At 28.0% G+C, this 18,678-nt stretch overlaps 4 protein-coding genes across 9 annotated transcripts; 3 read left to right on the forward strand and 1 right to left on the reverse strand.

Annotated features, from left to right (window-relative positions):
- Nucleotides 1–78: 78 nt before the first annotated feature.
- LOC132907145 (golgin subfamily A member 4-like) lies at nt 79–7,034 on the forward strand. 3 transcript variants are annotated; one of them, XM_060959933.1, is made up of 9 exons: nt 79–468; nt 678–765; nt 844–1,013; nt 1,109–1,450; nt 1,513–5,254; nt 5,437–5,753; nt 5,934–5,963; nt 6,097–6,399; nt 6,649–7,034. In XM_060959933.1, the coding sequence occupies exons 1-9, from the start codon at nt 382–384 to the stop codon at nt 6,670–6,672; spliced, it is 5,103 nt and encodes a 1,700-aa protein (XP_060815916.1). In that variant the 5' UTR covers nt 79–381; the 3' UTR covers nt 6,673–7,034. The 3 variants fall into 3 exon arrangements, with proteins under 3 accessions (XP_060815916.1, XP_060815918.1, XP_060815917.1); XM_060959935.1 differs by having other exon boundaries at nt 919–1,013; XM_060959934.1 differs by lacking the exon at nt 5,934–5,963.
- A 211-nt stretch (nt 7,035–7,245) lies between these two features.
- Nucleotides 7,246–8,361, reverse strand: LOC132907149 (transmembrane protein 177). The gene is made up of 2 exons (XM_060959942.1): nt 8,169–8,361; nt 7,246–8,099 (listed from the first exon to the last, which is right to left on the reverse strand). The coding sequence occupies exons 1-2, from the start codon at nt 8,267–8,269 to the stop codon at nt 7,307–7,309; spliced, it is 894 nt and encodes a 297-aa protein (XP_060815925.1). The 5' UTR covers nt 8,270–8,361; the 3' UTR covers nt 7,246–7,306.
- A 484-nt stretch (nt 8,362–8,845) lies between these two features.
- LOC132907147 (uncharacterized) lies at nt 8,846–11,753 on the forward strand. Its single transcript, XM_060959936.1, has 5 exons — nt 8,846–9,540; nt 10,233–10,508; nt 10,644–10,992; nt 11,081–11,468; nt 11,539–11,753. The coding sequence occupies exons 1-5, from the start codon at nt 9,112–9,114 to the stop codon at nt 11,726–11,728; spliced, it is 1,632 nt and encodes a 543-aa protein (XP_060815919.1). The 5' UTR covers nt 8,846–9,111; the 3' UTR covers nt 11,729–11,753.
- A 621-nt stretch (nt 11,754–12,374) lies between these two features.
- On the forward strand, nt 12,375–18,520 carry LOC132907148 (pre-mRNA-splicing regulator female-lethal(2)D). 4 transcript variants are annotated; one of them, XM_060959937.1, is made up of 6 exons: nt 12,375–12,758; nt 13,761–14,121; nt 16,333–16,457; nt 16,551–16,729; nt 16,816–16,970; nt 17,052–18,520. In XM_060959937.1, exons 2-6 carry the CDS (start codon nt 13,890–13,892, stop codon nt 17,768–17,770), a joined length of 1,410 nt encoding a protein of 469 aa, XP_060815920.1. In that variant the 5' UTR covers nt 12,375–12,758; nt 13,761–13,889; the 3' UTR covers nt 17,771–18,520. The 4 variants fall into 4 exon arrangements, with proteins under 4 accessions (XP_060815920.1, XP_060815923.1, XP_060815922.1 ...); XM_060959940.1 differs by lacking the exon at nt 12,375–12,758 and adding an exon at nt 13,036–13,142; XM_060959939.1 differs by lacking the exon at nt 12,375–12,758 and adding an exon at nt 13,168–13,314.
- The last annotated feature ends 158 nt before the right edge of the window (nt 18,521–18,678 follow it).

The following is an 18,678-nucleotide window of genomic DNA, read 5'->3' on the forward strand; positions in this document are numbered from 1 at the left end:
GAAAGAAATAAAATTATATACAATACATAAAAATCATACAATGAACCAGTTTATCTACGTTCATTCAAAAATGGTTTCAGTTCAATCTACTATTATCAACATCAATGGCAATAACTGTGCTACGTATACATAGTTTTCATGTGAAAGTTTTAATATTGCAGTAAAAATATATTATATCAAAGGATTAAATATTGTGTTTGATAATCAATGAATTGCATATTTTCTGAAAATACTTTCTCAAACAATATAGGATAATGCTTGTACTTATGTTTAAATTTTGACATTTGTCTTCGATCCCAACCTAATTTTGATGTAAATAAAAATCTATGGAAATTTATATAATTTAATAAAAAACTACAATATCATACAAATTTTGCCAAAATGTTTAAAAAATTTAAAGATAAACTCGCGGAAGAAATGAAACAATCGCCTGCCAGGCTGCAAGCAAGCATGCAACAACTAGCACAGGTTTGACATTTTATATAAAATTAAGACATAAATTACGTATTTTGTAATCTGCTTAATAAAATAAGATTATTGTGTAATTATAAAAAAATTATTACTTTTAAAAAAATACATTTGTCATATCTGATAATTAAATATATGTTGATTTACTAATATAATTGAAATAAAATTTAAATATCTATTTTGTATATTAATAACTTGGTTTAATTTAGGCGGTAGTATCTCCTACTTTGTCCAACAGTTCAGTACAAGAATTATCTGTATCTAATGACAATTTTAGTTTAACGGAAGAAGGAGATGGTAAGCCTTTCTTTTTTCATTTATTGATTTATTTCTTTAAATTAAGAAGAATTTAAGTATAAAAGTGATTATTTACAGAAACTCCCAAAAATAGTCCTGCAAAACATGGTTTTCAAAATGTAGATTTAATGTCACCTACGTCAAATTCTATAGGTGTTTCAAGAAGATCATCAGTTAGCAGTATTACTAGCGATACTTCATCTCTTTTTCCAATTTATGAAAGCCCTGCTAATTTGTATCATTTACAGGTATTACAGAACATTTATCATCAAGAAGATATAATATTTTAAAAAATTATTAATATTTGAATGTAATTAACTGTTCATTTTCATTTCCTTTTTAGTCTGATATGGATCAATCTGCTAGTGAGATAGATGAAAATATAAATCCACAATTAGATAAAATTTCAAAAGATCAAATATATTCAGCATATCGGAAAGTGCAAGCAAAATACCACAAATATCGTGGAAGATATACAGATTTAGCAACACATTATAAAGAATTGGAAAGGGTAAAAGGCAAGTTAGAATCAGTCTTAGTAGAAACCCAAGATAAAGTATTAAGAAGAATAGCTGACTTAAAAGAACAGTGTCAGTTAGAACAACAGGCCAAAGCTCATTTGGAAGAAGCATTGAGAAATGACATTGAAGAAAAAGATCACATAATAAATACATTAAATACAAAGGTAATATTAAAAAATTTATTATTATTGTATTATATCAGATTTTAATGTTATATGCATTGCAGATTAAACTTTTACAAACGACTGGACCAAACTTAGAATTTACTTTACCAGATACTACTAATGATAAAGGAAATTTAAAAGATAATCTCATTGACCTAAGTACTGGATCATCAATTAGTTCTGAAGAAAATACTTTGGTAATCGAAAATACACAATTAAAAGATAAACTAAAAAAATTGGAAAATGTTGTTTTGAAGTATAAGGAATCTTTGAAACGAAATAAAGAAAAATTTTCTGAAATATTAACAGAAAAAAATATATTAGAATCTCAGTATGAAACATTAAAAAATTCCTATACAGAAAAGGAAAAGGAGTTGAGTTATGCATCTACAGAAATTAAAAGTTTAACAGATCAAATGATTATTTTAAAAAAACGCGAGGAAGAGTCTGTAATATCCTTAGCTGAAAATAAACTTTCGATACACAGAGAATTAGAAGATAAAGAAGAGCAAATCAAAAAGCTACAATTGGATTTGAAGCATGTGACAGAATCCAAAGAGAATCTAAGTGAAATTGTTAATAAATATAAAGCTGAAGTGGAAGAACTAAAATTATCACATAGTACTCAAAATTCAGATTCAGAAAAAAAAGAAATTGTACAAGATATAACAAATGAAAAATCAGAAGCTTTAAAACCAGTACAGCAAGAAATGCAGCAATTATTAAATGATCTAGATGAAAAAATGGGCTCAAAACATCATGGAGAAGATTGTAATAAAGAAAACATAGAAAAAACTACAAAAGTGCATGATACTGAAATATATCAAAATATAAAGTCTAAATTAAATGAAAAGGAAATTGAACTTCAAGAGACAAGAAATAAATTAGAAGAATTGCAAAAGATTACTAAAGAATATCAAATACATAAAAAAGAGCTATATATGGAATTTTCAAATTACAAATTAAAATATACAGAGCTTCAAAATGAACAAAATGCATATAAAATTGTTGTTGAAGAAAAAAGGAAAGAAGCAGAAGCAACAATTGAAAAATTACAAGCTACCATACAAAGTCTTGATAAAGAATTAGAAAATATGAGAAATGCTCTAATTGATAGAGATAAAGTATGTGAAAATTACAATGCTAAAGTTCATGAATATAAAACAATGCTTGAAAACACTAAAGAAAGATTATTGAATCAGGAGGCGGAAATGAGAATTCTTAAAGAAAAAGTACAAGACAATACAGAGATAATTACATTGAACAATGAGTTAGAAATTAAAAATACTGAGTTATTAGGAGTATGTACACAACTTCAATCCTGTAAATCTACTATCTCTGATCTTAAAAATAGACTTCAAACAGATAGTTCTAATATTACTTCACTTCATGAAGAGAAAAATAATTTAATTAAAAATATTTTAAATTATAAAATTTCTACTAAAAAATTAAAGGAAGATAACATCTATATTAAAAGCAATACAGTGAAATGTTTCATGGAGATTAACAATGAAATTTCTATTTTAAAGAATGGATTTGATGCTTTTCTAAAAGCAAATAATATTATTCAGAATAATGTAAATTTGCAAATTAAAAATTTCCAAACTAAATTACAAGAATTTGAAGAACTTAAACAAAAATATAATCAATTACAAACCGAATTAAAAGATACTATATATCTTAAATCTAATTTGGAAATAAGTTTGGAAAATTATAACAAACAACTAAATGAGATGTCCATGAAATTGGAGCAACAATGCGAAGTTGATACAAAAAATCGTAAACTTATAGCTGAGATAGATAATCTCAATTTCAAATTATATGACTTACGAAAATTACCTGAACAAGTGAAATTATTAATGATAGAATCTAAATCTTTGCAGGAAGAACTTAACAATGTTAATGCTATGAATCAATTACTTTCAAATGAAATATCTGATTTGAAGGTACAACTTGAAGAAGCAAATAATAATACAAAAATATTACAGGAATTAGAACAGAAATATGTAGAAGCAACAAAGATTGCTACGTTATTAAAATCTGAAAACCTTAATTCCAATAAATTAGAAGAAAAAATAAACATTTTAGAATCAGAAATAAAAGTTTTAAATGAAAATTTGTCTGAAAAAGATAAAAAAGTAAGTACCTTAAATGAAGAATTAGAAAGTAAAGAAAGTTTTTTAGTTGATTTAAAAGCTAAAGATGAAAAATATGAAAATGAAATCATTGAGCTTACAAAGTCAAATGAAACTCTACAGCAAAAAATACAAACAAAAATCCAACAATTAACGAAGTTAAAAACTATTAAACAAAAACAAGATGCCACTATTCAAAAATTAAATGACGAAATTAAGGAAGTAAAAACTTTAAATGCAGAATTATTAGAACAGTTAAAAACATCGGAAAATGAAGTAAATATATTAAAATCTGAAAACTGTCAAATAGTAACATTAAAAGATAATAATGCAGCAATCATTATTGAATTAGAAAAGCTAAAATTAATTCATAATGAAACTAATTTGGAAAATAAGAATCTAAAAGATAAGCAAAACGAATTTTTAAAACATAATCAAGAATTAAATGAATCTAATGAAAACTTAAAACAAAAAGTTGTAAATTATGACAAACACAATCAACAATTACTAACTGAAAATACACAATTAGGAAAAGAACTTGAATCATACAAAAATCGGTTAAATGAAAGTATATTATTAAATACGGAATTACAGTTTAACAATCAGGAACTGAATTTTCAACTTGAAGAATTAACTTCATCCAAGAAAAAAGTAGAAGAAATTGAAGAACATCTTACAAAGGAAAATACAAGTTTACATAATGAAGTAGATAAATTAAATTTATTGTTAGAGAATAATAATAACATGGAAGAAAAAAATAAAGAACTACTAATGAATTTAGAACTTTTGGACAAGGAAGTTGCAAGATTAAAAAATATTGAAGAGGAAATTAATAGCTTAAGATTAGAAATAAATGGCTTAAATAAAGTAAAAAGTGATTTAGAAGAAAAGCAATCACAAAACAGTGAATTAATTACTGAAAATTTATCTTTAAAAAATAGAATTATAGAATTAGAAAATATAAATACGAAATTTCAATCTTATGTAAATAATTTAGAACCTAAGGTTTCCAGTTTAGATCAAATAGAATGTAAGAATATTGAATTAAAAAATGAAGTTGATACATTAAAATCTACAAATATAGAATTATTATCACAAATAAAGAATAAAGATGTAATAGAAGAACGATTAACAATGGAAATAGATGAATTAAAACTTATAGTAGATGAAAAAGTGGCAGAGTTAAAATTACTAGATACTAAAAATATGGAATTGTTGAAAGAAATTGAAAGGTTAAAATCTTCATCAGTGGAAGAGGAAGTAGCAATAGAAACAGACAAATCAACAACTACTGTTGAAGATTTTAAAAAATTACAAAATGAAATAAAGGTTCTTAGAGAAACAAATACTGCACTAAATGAAAAAGTAAAAAGTATAAGTAGTAGTGAAATAGTAAATGAGTTTTCTACTAAAAATAATGACAAATTGGAAGAAGAAAATAAAAAATTAGAAGCACAACTAGATGAAGCATTAATAACATTCCAAGCAAAAGAACTGGAAATGCATTTCGTTAGTAATGAATTAAAAAATCAAGTAGATACTTTGAAGCAAGAATTAAAAACAAATGAGGAAGAGCAAAGCATGAGATTAAAACAATTAGTTAAGGAATTTCAAGCACAGTTACATGATAAGGAAGAAGAGTTACATGCTGCACTCGAAAAACGATTTGGTAAATTAGAATTCTTTTTATAATATTGTTTCCATTTTATATATATGTACATATAATTATCCCGTGCTCTAACAGAGATAATATTTCGGCTTGTAATAACAGATTATATATACCGATACGGTGTTATCATCTCGTTGAGATTGTAATATATTGTAAATATATTATTGCATTTCCCTGTTTAGATCGTCAGCAAAATTATGAATCAAATCTTATTCAACAATATAAAGAGCAATTAAAAGATTTCCAAATAGAATTAACAGCCAAATCTGAGCAAATTGAGAATCTAATTTTAGAAAATAAAAATTTAATGTCACAAAAAGCAAAAGATATAAACCAGTTAGTGGAAAAAATTACAATAATGAAGAAAGAACATGCAGATGAAATTAAAGAAATAGAAAAGAAATGGAAATCAATTGTGCAACAGAAAACTGACAAGTTGGAAGCAAAACACGAAGAAGAGATTAATGAATTAACACAGGAATGGCGAAATGAAAGGAGGGTTGGTTACAACAAAGTTATAAAAAATAGTAATACCTCATAATTTACAAAATGACGTTTTATTTTATATTTCGTTTTTTATTTACTTTTAAGATTTTGTTACATTTATATTACTTATTTTAATTTCATATAATTATCTTTTCATTTTTTATAATTTTATTTATACTTATGTCTCTTTCAGCCTGATATGCAAACTGATTTAATTAACAAGGTAAAGTTCTTTCAAATTTGTAAACACTCCAATTTTACTAATTGCACTTTTATCATTATTTTTTAACATAAACATAAAAATAAGTAGTATAAGTAAAAAATTAAAATTTACTAATTTTTATTAATTTACTTAGGAATTAGAGAGCACTTCACGAGTTGCAATGGCAGCTGTACAATCAAATACTGGTTCTTTTCACACTCTTCAACAAACCCTAACAGCACAGAGGCGAGAATTAGCTGAACTTAGAAAATTAATGAAGTTAAGACACGATACACTAGAAGATTCAACAGAGATTGAGTATCTTAGAAACATTTTATTTGAATACATGATGGGAAGAGAAACAATGGTGCTTGCTAGGGTGATCGCTGCAGTTGTCAAATTTGATCAAGAACAAACAGCAAAAGTACTTAAGAAAGAAGAAGATAAAATGACACTGGTAAAAAGTTTTTAAATTTTTTGAAAGAATATTTATATTTTTAATTAGTAACATTAATATAACATTAACATTAATAACATTAATTTATAACAGATAAAAAATAACTACCTGTTAATAAACAGAAATAAAATTAGCTTTTTTCGAACGTTTTATTTATTTTGATATATATTACAACTTATAACTTTTATTATATGTATTGCATACATTAAAAGTGTTTCTACTTTAAATCTTAATTCTTTGATGTTTCAGCTTGGTTCTCTAGGTCTCACATAATGCAAAATTCTGTATATTTAAAAATTGTGTAAGTACTTTTGTATATTAGATTGTAAGTATCTTGTATTTATTTATGGAATATGTACTTTAAAAAGATGACTATTATTCTGCCAATATATGATATATAACATGTAGAAAATACATACTGTAAAAAGCTTGACACAATTTACAGGTAGAAGCAATTTTAGATGTGATTACCTTGCTTCCTAATATATATATATATATATATATATATATATATTCTATGATAAAAAAATTATAAATATTAGTTGTTCATCTATAAGCATGCCACTATCTATTAACTTTTATAACCGTTTATAAATTTGTTAATAGAATAAAAATTTACTGTTATAAAGTTATCACAGATGTATTTGCTTTCTTGTAATTTTTTATATAACGAAGTGTAAAATTGTCAACATTATATGTGTTATAAATAGTTTAACTTGAAAAATTAAATTTCATTTCATATAGATAAGTATTTTAAAAATAATATTTCTATTGTATATAAATTATGTAATTAATATGTATTAATAAATAAAGTTAATTTAGGATGGAAGTACTATTAACTTCGAATTTGTCATTAATTTTATTATGATTGTTTTATTTACATAAAATCTTAAAAATACATACTATACTAATTGAGACTCGATATTTTGCATTTTTTTTTAAAATAATCTATTTGTTCAGAAATTGGGAGCTTTCTTTGAATAAACCAAGTAGTCTGATTTCCAACAGGTGTGTACATATATGTACCCTTATGTCCCAATAGTACTCTTAAGGCCCTATTCTTCTGTGATAATTTTTCATAATATTCCAGACCACCTTGAATATATTCATTACCAAGTTTAGGCATTATTTCATTGAGTTCTATCTCTCTATAATAATCTAATTCACTATTTGTTCTTATGGTAAGAATAAGAGCTCCAATTGCAGCAATACTCATACATAAAGCATTTTTACCTCTTTGCTGTTTGGTAACTTTTAATTTTGAACGAAGTAACTCATAAGCTCCTATTCCTAGTATTGCATCTACCATTAAATTAACACCTTTAATTATTGAATCAAAAGTTGCAACTGTTAAAATTTGTCGAGCTATAGCAAATTTTTGGGCATTTTCTGAGAGTACTAAAGACTTATGAAATTCCTCAGTAGCTTCTGCATCCCATTGAAGTGATGCAGATTGAATTGATATGGTTCCATTATTTACATGATTAATATCATTATATTCAAAATTCGTTGGAATTCCAACTAAGCCACCATACTTTGAGTACGTTGTTCCAGCATGAAACATTTCTATATCATGAACGTTAAAAAATTTAATACGTTCTTCTGGTACCATTGGTCTATATATTACATTTACATCATCTAGTGCTTCTTCAAATCTTCTTTGAATATCTTTTCGTACTGGTATTTCATTATTCTCAAAGCTATTTATAAAATTTTACAAAATTGCATTATAAAATTCTTAATATCTTCTCACACTTTTTTATACTTACTCATATCTGGCTCTAATTTTTCTATATTGTTGCAATAAGAAAGTTTGTGAAGATAATTGTACGGTTACAACACCAGCTATCAAAGTAGCTCTTATTGCCATTGTAAAACCGTTTTTTTACAAATTCTGAAATAAAGAAGATGAGATAAATAATGATTTACAATAAAGAAATATAACAAAATGAATCGAGATAAATGACAATTTATAGAGGTCAATAAAAAACATTCATAGTTAAGAAAATTAAGCGTAATTTTCAACTTGTTTTATTTGTATCTAAGTATAACCTAAAAATATGAAACGCAATATAGTAACATATTAATTGACATTATAATTAAATATCTATAAAATTTGCAATATAACTTTTATGCTGTTAAAATAATTCAAATACAGTTTGAATTACATTGTTACCAAATAATACTCATGTAACAAACATGTAAACAAAAATTAAAGGCTCACATAAAATATGTATTTTACGGATTATATATACGATTATTCTAATACATCATCAAACAGATACTATGTATACTAAATAAATATTTATAATTTATATAATGTTAGGCTATATATATTTTTTACGTATCATTAAATAATTAAGGTCTAATTCAATATTACATTTATATGATGTTTTCAAAAAAATATATGTATATCATATATTATCATTTATCATATAGATGTTGTATATAGTTTACGAAAAAAAATAGCACAAAAGATGTTTGCAATAAGATTAAATCTATATAGATATTTGTAATTTGTATATATTTTCGTTTATCGTTATCAGTATCATTTTGAATGTTTATAACCCAATAGCAGGGACTGTTATATGTTAATACTAGTATATATATGTAGGTTCATTACTAATACTTTCGGTTGCTGGTAAAAAAAATTTAAACATAAATCTCAAGAACAGTTCGTTTCTGGTGACACTCAGTTTACAAGTCCTCAGGATGGATACAAGCACGTGCGTTCCTAACAGTCAAAATGCTTCTCAATCTAGTGCACAACGAAAATTTTATCAGTGGGTACTCAAATGGATATCTGGTGTACATGCGCATGCTGATTGGAACAATGAGGAAATGCGCGACATTCGACATTCAACAAAACCGGACGTAGCAACGTTAGCCAGTTTTTTACAAGCGATCGGATTTAAACTACTCTCGTTTGAAAGGCACGATGATTCATATGCCTCAGGAAAGAACGATAATAATGTTGAAACACCTGATCAAGGAGTTCTTAGAGTTGCACTCGAATGCGATATTTCCAACATGAGAGCAGTGTTAGAATTAGGAGGAGTCATATGTAAATGTCCCAATTCTGATCATATTAAGGACGCATCCTTCTGGACTATTAGTGGTACCGGACCTGTTGGAAGCACCGTATGCAAAAATTAATAATTTCTTTCATAATTTCTATTAAACCTGGTATTATCTAAGTATTAAAGCGAAACTATGCTGAGCTGTTACTGAGGTGATCGCGCGAATTCAAAAGTTTAAATGTGTATTAATTTTAGTATTTACCGATTATCGTTTATCATTTGGAGTTTATTGACTTCCAACATTTATAGACTTAGGGGGGGGGGCAATAAATAATATAAAATGTATCGAAATGCTTAAATTGAGAGCTTCTCAATCACGTGAACTTGGGTCTTATGAAAGCATTAACAATTAAAATAAATTATCTAATGCTTACAGCGTTTAATATTATATTCGGGATGGAATAATTTTTATTTTATGTATAGTAATATTTCTAAATTTAAGCATCATTTACTACGTATGTAAATAGCTCAAGTAACTAAATAATGTATAACTTGCGCAAATGAAAGTAAAGATATACCTCTATTATGCAATTTAATATTTATCTGAAATACGACAACATCCAAAACTAAAATTTGACAATTTGACAGCAAAAAATTAATAAATATATCGAGTATATCGATTTAAACATATCTTCTTTATTTTCCTCAGAAAAAAATTAGTACGATTTTAAGTTTACGATTTTAATCAATAATCATGAAAAGTACAGTAAGAAGTGTACAGTAAGAATATTTTAATATTGTATTTATTTTCAGGACAATATATCACAAAAAATCGAAGAAACTGGTAGTACTTTATTACCTTGTTTATCAAAAGATGTTGTTCGACTTTTGCGTGATGTATCATATAAACTATTCGACACAATCGTATGCCAATCGGATGTCAATCGATATATGGACATTTTAAACGTTTCACAAACAAGTAATACGTCTTGTAAAACTGCACAGAATAATTTAACGGGAGACATTGGAGTTACGCGAAGTCATACAGAACCGGAAATGTTTCTTCATACAGGTGATATGAGTTTAAAAGTGGGTACTTCATTTATATGATATTGTACTATTATAATATAATTTATATAATATTTATATAATATTATATAATATAAAAATAATATTGATATTTTTATTATTTATATTTTAACTAATTTGATTATGCATTGTTAGTGTGTTCCTGAGAAGAAAAGTAGGAGTGTAAATTCCAATCCATCTGCAAATCGTGTTATGTCTCCAATACAGTCAGTTAAACCTGTTTTACAACGTCAGAAAACATGGGACATCGAAACCGAAAGTTTAAACGAAGAACCACGGCCGTCACCTCCAAAGCTTACGAGTTCTCCCTCTGTAGTTTCTCAATTATCCAATTCCTTAGGGCAAATTTCTTTACAGAGCGAAATTGAGAATCCTAGGATTGTAACTGAATATGTTTTAGGGGCATATAAAAACTTAGAAAAGGCTCTTAAAGTGTTACGGATCAAGAAACCAGAGATTTCGAATGATACTTCTCCTATTCAAGGCAATTATCTTATTTAGACAGATAAATATTATTTGAAGATAGTAATATTCTACTGGAAATTATTAAGATCTGTTTATCTTCATAATAGATAATGACAGTACATCCGTAAGATCAGCACCTGCTATTATTCTTAGTCCCTATAAATCAACTCGATCAAGTACATGTACGATCATTAAACCTTTATCAAAATCGACGAATGAACAACAGACGCGATCAAATGCATATTTGACGTTAACGCCGAGAACACGTCGTAGTATCGAACCAATGCTTCCTAAATCTACGACACGAAGGAACTTAAAACCTGAACAAGAAAATGTAAAACCGACGCTTCGTCGCAGTAGCTTTCACATTCCTTCGACTGCTAATTCTAATATCTCGTTGTTAAAATCTTCGGATACAGGACAAAAATTTTTGGCGAGTAAAAAATACAGCACAAGTAAAACAAATCTCACGATCAATTCCGATCTATCGAACAGGTATAATTAAATCTTATTAATTAATTTTATATATGTAAATATCTAAATTAAGCTATTTCAAAAATTGCAGAGGTTTATTGACAACAAAAAAGGTTGTATCTCCAGAACAACAGGCATCACCAAACTTGGGAGCACTTAATACATCGAATACTCGTATGTCAATGATTAAACCACCTACAAAAGTTTCAAAAACAATACCCATCAAAGTGAAATCAATGAAATCTGCTATCAAGATGAGCCCAGGAATATTGAAGAAATAAAAAGCTAACCTTTTAAAGCGATAAATTATTATTTTTATCTTCATTTATATTATTTAATTAATAAGCATACTTTAACTTTAAGTTTATTACGTCATTTTAAACGGACATTTACCCAGGTATTTTACTATTATAGTATTTAATTATTTTGTAATGCCTAAAAATATATATATGTTGTTTCAAATAATTAATATATTTCATTCTTAAAAAAAGAAGTCGTACTTTCTATACAGACTGATAGTTACCGGAGGTTCGTATTATTGTACGTTTTGAAAATGGCGGGCTTAACATGCCATCTTGAAATATTTTAGATCAGTTAGAACTTCGCGGTAATGAAGTCAGTGCTGTGAAATTTATGATTCGATATTTGAAATATACTTTACTGTGTTGTGTTTAATATGATTATAAATTAGTAAACCATAACATCAATACCAAATAATTACAAGAAACATATAAAGAAGTTGTGGTCTTTTTGATTGGTGATAATTTTTTGAAATATTGCTTTTCTTTTTAATTTCGATATTCTTTATATTGTATTTATTCGAAAAACATTTGGTACATTTCTATATCAGCACTTGTATTTGGACAATTATGATTGGAGCATGCGCCTGACATTCGTTTCTTAGGCATTCTGAACGTGATGTCGGCAGTAATCATTGTTCGTGATTAGTTACATTATTGTGTTAGCCTATAGTGGCATGATTTTCAAGTATTTGCGCGATACGTGTATCATGTGCGCGTATTGATGTTGTATTTGGAATGCGCGGTACATTGAGACAAGTCCTGTATATCACATTTATTCCATTCGTCAATTGATCAATTGAGGAACTCACTAACGAAAGCTTGAACTTGCTTATAACAGACTACGAAATTACATTTGTATACACACATATATATATACATATCACGTATATATGTATATACATGTACGTGGATATACACATACATGGTGTCGTGTTTCATCGTTTCACGTTATACCGAATACTGGATACAAACATTTTTCAATGGAATGATAGGCGTGTCACTATACCAGGTATGTAAAGTGAGCAAGAATCATGTTATATCGTTAGATAATATTACATAGTAGTAAGTTCACGATGATCTATGTTAGAAAAGTGTTATAATTGTTAAAGTTGTATCAAACATCTGGACGGCTATGTGATTATAAGTGCACTGTTTTACAGAAATATTTTTAAATCTTTTTTATAATTCATATATGCAAGTAATTTTAATGATTTTCGAAAGAAAATAAATTATAAATTTTAATCTTATATCGCGAAATTCTCGTTCATGGCAGACATGTCGACATAATGGCGTCAATGTTCCCTTCAACTATAGATAACTGGATCCTACATTCCCTACCTTGCATGTCGCAATAAAACATTAAACGTGCCACGTGACCTTCTTCAATCACGCGGTATGTTCTAAAAGCCGGGTCCGAACCTGCGCCCTGAAAAAGTTTTATCCTAGTACATGACAAGTGCATGTAATATCTATGAAAATGAAGTAGTAAATATAACGTGTATGTGTAGAGTACTGTCGTACAAGTTTACAATTATAGCTTCAATAATACATAGTAACTCTGCATTGTATGTATATGTTTTTTCGATGCTATATTAGATATTAATACGCTGTTCAAAAATAAATTAAAAATTGTAAATTAAAAAGTTCGTAAATATAACTCTATAAATAATTTATTATCTACAACAAGATTCTTATATTTTATTTTACTATTTAATGTATTGTAACTATATAACCTTAGTTATAAGAGTATGTTCTAGAATATACCATATACTATTTATTGATATTACATTATGGAAATTTTAAAAATGTATTAAAAATTAATAATAGTTGTTAAATAACAATAAATATATTTGTAGTAATAATAATATTATTGTAAATGTAGAATAGTAAGACAGTCAACTTACAGGCAATAAAATTACAATTTAGCATACTATTAAAGTTTATATAATTGTCAAATTTATTTATATTATATACATATATTATACTGAAAAAATATTTTTATTTTTTTCAGACAAATGTGTGCTAGCACTAATAGCATATCATCAACGCACTTGTTGCAGTTAAACAGTTAAAGAAGAAGAGGCAGACTTCGAAACATACTTACAGGCCTGGGTGTAGTTTTAATAACTTCTAATATAAAATGGCAGAAGAGTGCAACGATGTTAAGTCTGCCGGTCCATCTTCACCAAGAAGTCCACAGAATAATAGTATGGGAGGAAAACCAAGCAGTCCTCATTCTCCTAGACAACCAAGGCGTATGAAGCTAACACAGCAACAATTGGACAGCATGACAAAGGACGAGCTAGCAGCCAAGTGGCATGAACAGGACTTGTATGTGGAGTGTCTAGAGGCCCAGGCGGCAGCCCAGGAAGGTACTGAGATCACTTGAGTGAGACCACCTCACTCACCACATTTCTTAAGCGAATTTATGAATGCCAGAACACAACGGTCTCTTGTATGAGACAAGACTCTTATAGGGACGCTAAGATTAGGGATTAAGCATATTATTAGTAATGTGTTTAGGATAATAATAATGCTAAGTTTTTATAAATCCTAAAGACAAGAAAATTTTGAATAAATAAGTATCGTAATAAGATAGATGAAATTCTTAAGAACATCTCTTATGACATCGATAAACAAATTACAATTGTAGAAAATTTATGTATTCATATGAAACACTAGATAGATCAATTGGGTAATAGACTTTAGATAAAGGCTAGTGATACAGTAATATTGTAATATTTTGAAAACTACATTTGTGATGTGTAGTGCGGGCAATTAAATTAATGCCAATATGTACAGTGTTCGAAATTTTTTTGGTGAGCAGAAGTGATGTGACAGTCATATACACTGCATGTACAAAAAATCTAATACAATATTATGCATGTATGCATAATTTTATCATCTGGTGTTAAGTTGCGCTGCTATTGATATTAAAAGTCACTTAATGCTAAAAGCAAAGTGTATGTCGAAAAAAGTGATATTGTGTGACAAGAAGAGATGAAAAGGTTTTTTCGAATGTGTTCACTATGAATCATTTCTTTCACTGTAATAAACACACATAGCTTACTTTTGGTATGAGCTCTTAAGTGACCGTGCAGTGTGCCACGTATAATTCTACAGTGTAGTAAAACACACTGCCAGAAGCAGGACAGTGCGTGTGTGTTTGTGTGTACATTGGATATCGAGTTTCCACTTTGCGAGGATTGAATGAAATACAACATCTTTGCTGGCTCTGAATATACCACTCAGAAGAGTAAAAACAGAGGCCCTATGTCATCCTTTGGCCCACAAAACTCTGTGCCAGGGATGCGTGAACCTAAGTCTTGGTGAAGTACGAAACCTTTAATTGATGCAGTTATGATCTGAAATTCCAGCTGCTTTTTCCAATCCCAACAATTCTTATCCCAATCTACAATCTTTAATATCATCTTATATATAGATATATCTGATAAAACTGAACAATTTTAATTATGTTCCTAGACAAACATCCCTATCTATTCCCATTATGAACGCAATTCATGCATGCATTTGTACCTGCACCATAACTTCCTGATGTCCAAGTACCAATCTGAAAAAAATACAATCCTGATCAAATAAGGCCGGGAGGTCATCTTGTGACAACATCTGTGTCTGCAACAAGTAGTCTATCTATTTTCATGGAAGAAAAGTAACGTCCACTCTTGGTCTCGGTGGAAGCACAGAGAATCTCACAAATGGCACGATGCAACGACTCCAAACTCAAAGTATGCGCTAATTAAAAATGTCAGTTGTCAGGCAATCAATGTCACATACATATGAAAACATATTTTGTTTATGCGCACTTAGGGCAAAACAGTATGTAGTAGATTTTCACCACTATGCTTTCTTTCACCAAAGATATACAGATATGAAATATCAAAAGAGACTGTACAGAATACTCTGTACCATTATATTATATGCATATATATTTTAAGGTTTTTAGCTCTCTATGTGTCTCATAAATTTATATGACTTATCATTATTTAAACGAATTATTACCAGAGATGGAGAAAATAATCAAAATGAATATTATAAAATAATCCCCAACTCTAGTTATGAAAATATAATTTTATTCAAAGTGTATGAATAAGAATTATACATCATAAAGATATAGGTAAAATTATGAAAGACATGGAAATACATCTTTTTTCATATTGTATTTTAAATTAAATAAATGTTAATACAGCTTTCTCTTTAAATTTGTATTATCAATTAATAACTTCTTTAATGATTTTTATGTTTGAAATGTATTTGAAGTATAGTATTTTTATATCTAATTGAAATAAAGTTGAAAAAATCATAATCTTTTAAAATATAATAAAAAATGTACATTACATGATATATATACATATGTGTGTATATATATAATATATTGTGTGAATATATATTGTGTGTATATATATTATATTACCCATTATATTACATATTATATATATGCTCATACTCTGTTAAATTTTAAAATGATTATATAATAAACATAAAACAAATTGACGAAACACATAGATAGCTTTAAACAGTGAAGTCTTAATTAAAAGAGGAAATGATATAATTTTTTTTTGTAGGTGAGCTATCCTCATTGAGGGACTCTGAAAGCAAGTATAGACAGCAACATGCAGAAGCATCTCATAGAGAGAAGATTTTAGTCAGGAGACTTGCTTCTAAAGAACAAGAATTACAAGAATATATTGTATGTAGATTTTACACTTTTTAATAGAAGAAATATAGAACTAATTAAAAAATTTCATAGCACGTAACATTTCTTCTTTCCTCTCTCTTTTAGAGTCAAATTGCTGAAATGAAAGCTGCTCATGCTCCATCTGCTGTGGCTTTAAGATCTGCTTTGTTAGATCCAGCTGTTAATATTTTGATTCAAAAATTAAGGCAAGAACTTGTTACAACTAAAGCTAAATTAGAAGATACCCAGAACGAACTGAGTGCCTGGAAATTTACACCAGATAGGTAAATAATAATTTACGTCTTTTGATAAAACTAAATAACAAATTTGTATTTCCAATGACACTCTGTATATTTTTTTTTATCTATAGCAATACAGGTAAAAGACTAATGGCAAAATGCAGATTGTTATATCAAGAAAATGAAGAATTAGGTCGCATGATTGCTAGTGGACGAATTGCTAAGTTGGAGGGAGATCTTGCTCTTCAAAGAAGTTTCAGTGAAGAAATGAAGAAATCACAATCAGGTATTATTTTTGTTATGGATATTTTTTTAATATGTTATAGATCAAAGTAGTTAATATCTTTTGGTAATGTCTATGTTACAGAATTGGATGAATTCTTGCAAGATTTGGATGAGGATGTTGAAGGAATGCAGAGCACAATTTACTTTTTACAACAGGAGCTACGTAAAGCTCGCGAATCAGTTACATTGTTACAGCAAGAAAATGCAGCTTTGAAAGCAAATTCTAGCGAAAATAATTTAACGAATGGTTTGTCACCTCACACACCACCAATAAAGAAGGAAGAATCCGAGGAAAATTCAATTTCGGAAACAAAGACTTCAAAATCAATGGAAGATAGTGATGTGTGCAAAGGTGCTAGGACTCCACCGTTATCATCGCAGCGATCGCCACAGTGTGAGTTTTCTAATACTGAAAGAACAGAACGGGTCGAACGAAAACCGAATCAAGCAGATCATAATGACGAAAGCTCAAGTGATTCGGCTGCTTTGATCATTAAAGTAGAGAATGAGGAATTAAGTGATAGGGAAGAAGAACATGAAGAAAATCGAAATAATAAGAGGATACTGAGGAGCAAAAGTCATAATAGAAATAACAATAAAACTAATGGGGAAGAGGTGCTAACTAGAATAACTAGGGGTAGGGATAGGACCAAAAGGGACAAAAGTGCACCAGGTAGTGACGACGAAAGGACATATAAAAAAAAGAGAAGAGAGAGTATCCTTTCTCTTGATTATAACGAAGCTGATGATGACGCTTTAGTTCTAACTAATGGTGAGACGCTTCAAAGCGATCCAGAATGAACAGTTTTCTAGAACGATTTTATACACATAACACTTGTTGTATATGAACAAAGCTTAGCGTGACTTAATACCCAACATAAGTTGAATCTAATATTTCATATTTAAGAATAATATGGAGACACATTATGATAAATATTATTTCTGATGGTTTTGTAATTTTTCATAACGTGTATCCGTAAATATATCTTTTATTTCAATTTTTTTGAAGTCACGTTAATGCCAAGATAACAGCACTTGATTACGTATGATTATATCTTCACAAAAATAACGTGGCGTTGGAATAAAGGGGTAGATAGTTAAAACTATTTTTTCTTTCGCAATAAAATTACATTAAATTTTCTAATAAGTATTCGTTATTACGAACAAATGCTTCAACGTTTTTAAATGGCTTTTTGTAAATTTGTTACAACATTGATAGTAACTTTTCTTGTTAGATTTTTCAGAGCAATCATAAAGAATATAAATAATAATAGAATAATAATCAGGGCTATGCCTTTTTTATTATGTAAATACACAAATGTTAATATCTGGTACACAACGACGCACATACATAGATTTATACAAGATTGTGTGCGCAATAATTTGTATGTATGTATTGTTTTTTTCATTGTGAGACATGCGTGTCAACATTCGTTATTCATGCATAAAATATGCTTTTAATTGTGTATAATAAAATTGAGGTCTATTTGTTAGATTTATTGAATACCTGTAAATTATATGAAACATTAAACGATATTAATTTCAGTAAAACGTGCAACTGATCTTGTAGATCACAGAACATTACAGTTGCATATTTTTTATTTTTTTTTGAGGACAAATATACAAAATATTTACATTGCTATTTTATACTATCTTCTATGAAAGCACATATTTTTTATCGTGTTTCTTACATAAATATTTTGTTTTCT

This window comes from Bombus pascuorum, chromosome 5 (genome assembly GCF_905332965.1).
Source record: "Bombus pascuorum chromosome 5, iyBomPasc1.1, whole genome shotgun sequence".
Taxonomy (NCBI): domain Eukaryota; kingdom Metazoa; phylum Arthropoda; class Insecta; order Hymenoptera; family Apidae; genus Bombus; species Bombus pascuorum.